The 5,075-nt window shown below is 38.8% G+C and overlaps 1 protein-coding gene across 2 annotated transcripts in view; it reads right to left on the bottom strand.

Annotated features, from left to right (window-relative positions):
• Nucleotides 1–2,516: 2,516 nt before the first annotated feature.
• Nucleotides 2,517–5,075, bottom strand: part of rab11fip5a (RAB11 family interacting protein 5a (class I)) — a 30,222-nt gene continuing 27,663 nt past the window's right edge. For both annotated transcript variants that reach the window (XM_051126197.1, XM_051126196.1), the window contains exon 6: nt 2,517–3,192. In XM_051126197.1, the coding sequence (XP_050982154.1) occupies nt 2,827–3,192 (366 nt within the window). In that variant the 3' untranslated portion in view covers nt 2,517–2,826. The remainder of the gene's footprint in view (nt 3,193–5,075) is intronic.

Raw genomic sequence — 5,075 nt, 5'->3', positions numbered from 1 at the left:
TCCGTGTCGATGCATTTTGGGTAATGTCGTTTTCTAACAGGTCAGAGGGTGTGTGTGATTAATTAGGTGAGGATTCATTTTAAAAATTTGCTATGGATGTCTGTAAAACGTTTATCCTTTAATAAATTAGATAATTTCACCCGCCTTAACTGTATATCATGTGGGTGTTTAGTCATTAAGATGACCTTGTTACTGTACAGGGTGTGTTATACACTGTAATGTAATTATCCAAGACAGTCATTCCTCAAATAGCTTGTGTACAAGCTGTGCAATATTAATTTTGTTGTAAATTATGTTCTTCTATTAGTATGCTCTAAAAATTTTGAAAGGACATAATTCAGTGTGAGCAATTCTAAATCTTTTTAGCATGTTTGACTAATGGTGTGACTGAAAGCTAAATGCGTCATTTGGGTTTTATTTAAAACAAACTTTACAATTAAAACAACTACATTTAGTGCTCAATATACTAGTGGTTTAATTCTGAGACCATGAGAGCTTTGGCTTCACGTCAAATAAAGACAGTCAGAGATGCATCCCAAAGTGAAAAGTTTATTTCATCAACAGAGACCTTTTCTTAGCAGAGATGCTTAAGAGCACACCAAAAGTCATTTGAACATCTCTCAGATGAGGCATTTGATAAAAAGAACACATCACAACCTCCAGTGGACACTCTTGTAACTACACCCTGAACATCCAATCAAACAGCACCTCAGGGAAGCACTTCAGATATTTTGCATCTAAAACAAATGGTTCCACTGAACATACCCATCATGTTCGGTGCTTAAATGCTACTTGGTACGTGAGGTTAATTTAAGCCATTCTTATTTTTATTTGAGTGTGACAGCAATCCACTGAAATTTACACCAAAGGAGGAAGAATTGAGCCTGTAGTCTTAAGAATGAGGATTCGCTTACGATTCTGCTTACCGATGCGTTCTTACGACTTTTAAAATAAACCCTTTGCAATTCTTTAAAAAAATATCTAGGTTTTAAATGACCTTAAAAGAAACCAAAAGACATTCCGGACCTCTAAAAATAAAATGAAATGTAGTATAGTAAACACAAGTTTTTATTTGCAAGTTCCAGAGTTTGTACTACATAAAATGTAGCTTTGATTATCAACGTCACCATTAAAAGCATACAAATCTTCTTCTACACACACATCTCATGACATCTCATGATAACATTCAGCCAAGGGCACTTGAACACACCTTCTTACTAGGCTGCAGGCTGTGTGTGCGTGTGTGTGTTGGTGAATATTTATAGAAATTTCTGTTCAACCAAGCACATATTTCATATTACATTCCATCTGTTTAGACCTAGAAAAGTATGAATCTCTTAATTTCTGCAAAAGCCTGGCCTTCACATCTATTGCTTTCTCTTACTACTGACCTTAAGAAAAGAAATCCTAGGCTTGATAATCACAATGTACACAAACAGCATTTAAGGAAATGAGAGGAAAAAAACAATGGATTGTTCAGAAAGGTAACAAAAGACCTGGCCACAAAGCAAAATATGATTAAAAACAACATAAATAGATATTTGCATGATTAAAATATAACATATTCTTGAAAAATTGTAAACTTTTATGTTTAAGCCTTAATAAAAGAACATTCATCTTCAAAAGCCTGACACAAACCTTCAGAGCACACGAGTCCTTAAGTGCTTCTACTCACAGAAATATGGTATCGATAGATCTTGAGCTTTCTAGCAGGGACTAGCACTGAAACACCATGAATATCCTGTGTTTAGAGGATTATTAGTCTGTGAACGTGTGCGTTTGACTACGTGCACTTCCTAAGCTGTTGAGAAAGAACGGCCTCGGTGTGAGGTTTTAAAAGTGCTGCGGCCTACGCCTCTATCACACATCTACAAATAGTGCTACATTGTACACAGACGGTGGCAACACTGATAGTGGCGACATCATTGAAACACCAGAATTACATTACAGTAACATTAACAGAGCCGTCGCGGTATTGAAAATACTGTAACGTTAATTTAGAGATCTGCTGTTATCATGGCTTTCGTTCTCTCTTCAGATTCATTTGTCTCGATACCTAACAGTCTCGGGAAAGTTTAACCTCCGCCGTTGGTTTTGTATGTGCAATCTAATTAAAAGTGATGCGTCCAGCGAGAACAGAATGGAGAAAATACTGTATGATAAGGCAGCATTTGGCATTTTGTCAGAGTGGCATATATGCAATGAATACAGTATATATCCCATTCATTACACCTGAAAGCACTGGCAGCGATGTACGTGCATTGGCTCAAGCGAAGGAAGGGAGAGGAAGGACGCTGACCTACGAACCGAAGCGAGAAGGTCAGCTGGTGTGAGCCTCTCCCCTTAAGCTCTTAAGTAAAGTGCGGAAGACATGTAGGGAGGCACAAGCAGATTCGAAACTGGCTCTCTTTCCTGCTCTCTAAATCTCACGCTCCCTCTCGCACACTTTCGAGTGATCTCAAATTCATTCTGTTTAAGCAGCTGAGCGTTACATGTCAAAACGTGATAGAAGAAACTAAAGATAAATCAATGTTTTTCTTCGTGCATTAACACCATTCACACTAGCACTAGTAGACTGGCATGTCACAGTCATGCCTTCCTTTCGACTGACAGGTGATTTTGGTACATAGCTGGAACTGTCTTAGAGACATGTCTAGTGAGTGAATATCAGCGGACACATGTCAGAATGGATCCTACCAGCTTTGAAGTTTAGCAGCAGAGTGCAGACCTTTAACCATCAATGCAAACCCGCAGTGCATACGGACCCCCAGTAGAGGCCCAGGTATTTCTGCACACACCAAATCTACAACCTCTCCTCCATGCCCATCACCTAGCGCCAGATAGCTCTCTACATTTATATGGTTGCTGTAGCAGTGCAGGGTTGTGACGTCCACCCAGGATTCGTGGAGGGATACGTGGAGGCGTTTGTTGTATCATTTCATCTTGGGGCGGACCTGCAGCAGCGTGGGGGTCTGCTCCATGATGCGTACGAGAAGCGTGTCGATGTAATCCTCCAGATCTCTGATCAGAAACCTCATTTTCTTTAGCTCCGCCTCGCGCTTCTCCAGCAGCGCCCCCGCGCTTCTCGTACTGCTCCCGCTCCTGCCTGAGCTCGTTATCCCGCTGGATCAGCAAATTCACCAGCTCGCTGTGGTTCAGGTGGTAGTATGAGCCTCCTCCCTCCACCAGCGGCTGAAACAAGAAAAAGAAGAAAAGATTTACATCACAAAATGTTCTGAAGTAGATAAAAAAAAAACGTCACTTCTGGGAGCCAAGATGTTGAAAGTCCAAATTGCAGTTTCAATGCAGCTTCAAAGGGCTCTACACGATCTCAGACGAGGAATAAGGATCTTATCTAGTGAGACGATAAGTCAATTTCTAAAAAAATAAAAATTAAAAAAGTATATACTTCTTAACCACAAATGCTCAACTCGCACTAGCTTGACCTCATGCATGAGGTAGTCCTGTTGAAAATGTTACATGTTAAACAAAGTATCAACTAGGGATGTCACAATACTCAATACAATATCGAACCGTTCGGTACGACATCCTCGGTTCAATACACGCTTGTGAATTGCGTTTTTTTGGTTTTGCATTTAAATAACTTCCTTGTTTTATTTCTCTTGGAATTTGCTGTATGTGTGCCCAGGATTTCACGTGCTGAAATGAGGTAACGCTTCCCTGCTTATGTTTGAAAAAGCAACACAGAGAGCAGAGCATCTTTCATTCTAATGGCATGCAATAATAAGCCTTTCTAAACCTGTTGTCCAACAAAAGAGTTATGAAAACAAAAGTTATAAAGAATATTATAACTTGTTTTTAATTCACAACATCAGTCGAGTGTTTGAAATAACTTTCTAATGTGATCCGATGTGGATTCTTATCACAGAATGAAGCAGACAAATTCTATACTCATATTCTATGTATGTCGATTAGCAATGGCTTAAGAAAATACACAAGATGGCCTGAAGAACACAGATAAACCGTTTATTATTGCAAACGAGTGTTCATTGTCCTTACATTTCATCATTCAAAACGTTTAACATTATATCTTGTTTTTATTCAGTAACAGCAATAGCGATGCCTTTATCCATATTAGAGAAGCTGGAACGGAACGTAATTAGTGCTACTTCTTTGACACATATGTGGATTTTCTGCACGGCATCCAGTATGAATGAAATTCTATTCCATTCTATTTTGCGTAAAGATCGAAAAAATAATACCTCTCTCAAAAGAAAAATTAAGCAGACATATACTAAACCACGCTTTTTCCAGTGTACAGAGGTTTACAGGAGTATGTTCTTAATTTGTGGCAAAAAAAACCCACACTGAGGTGGCAAGATATCAGAACTAAACCGAACCGAAAACTGTGGTTAAAAACCGAGGTACTAATCGTGGACTAACTGTATTGTTGGATCCCTAGTACCAACCCAGTGTTTACAAAGCGAACGCGCAAAGAAAGTCAGGTGCCCTTTTCAAAAGAAAAAGCTGAAACAATGATGTCGGATGATTTTAAATTTGGAGGAGAAAATGAGATGGAGTTTTTCGCCCTACCCTATCTTTTTAAATTGGAGTGCACAGATAAATCGTGTGTGACTTCTCCAACATGATTACATAATAGGAATGGGCGATATGGCCTTAAAAATTTATCACAATAATTTCTGGTATTTATTGCAATAACGATATCAATCACGATAATTGAGTGAAATCCTGTTTCTTCAGAGAAAAGTATTATCTTTCCCATTTTTACCCAAAATAGGGTGTTGTGAGCATTACGGAGTACACACGTAATGTAATGACTATTTAATTCACTGGAATGTGAATTAAATTGTTTGTACTTTCTGTACTGGAAGCTCCTAACGTCAAGACGAAATTTCTTGTGTGTGTGCCCTTTCTGATTGGGAAGCCGGAGGGCGCCCTTGCGCAAAAACTCCACATATGCTTTATAGTAGAAGTAATAGTACTGACAACGCTTCAGGAATCTCTAATCCAGTTATGGCTGTAGCTGAATAAAAAGCAGATAGAGAAATTTTAACTGAGGAAACTTGAAGACAATAAACATATAATTGCGACAA

The sequence above is a fragment of the Labeo rohita genome, chromosome 13, assembly GCF_022985175.1.
Source record: "Labeo rohita strain BAU-BD-2019 chromosome 13, IGBB_LRoh.1.0, whole genome shotgun sequence".
Classification (NCBI taxonomy): domain Eukaryota; kingdom Metazoa; phylum Chordata; class Actinopteri; order Cypriniformes; family Cyprinidae; genus Labeo; species Labeo rohita.
Note: the sequence above shows the minus strand (reverse complement) of the source record. Positions and strands in the feature narration are given on the sequence as shown.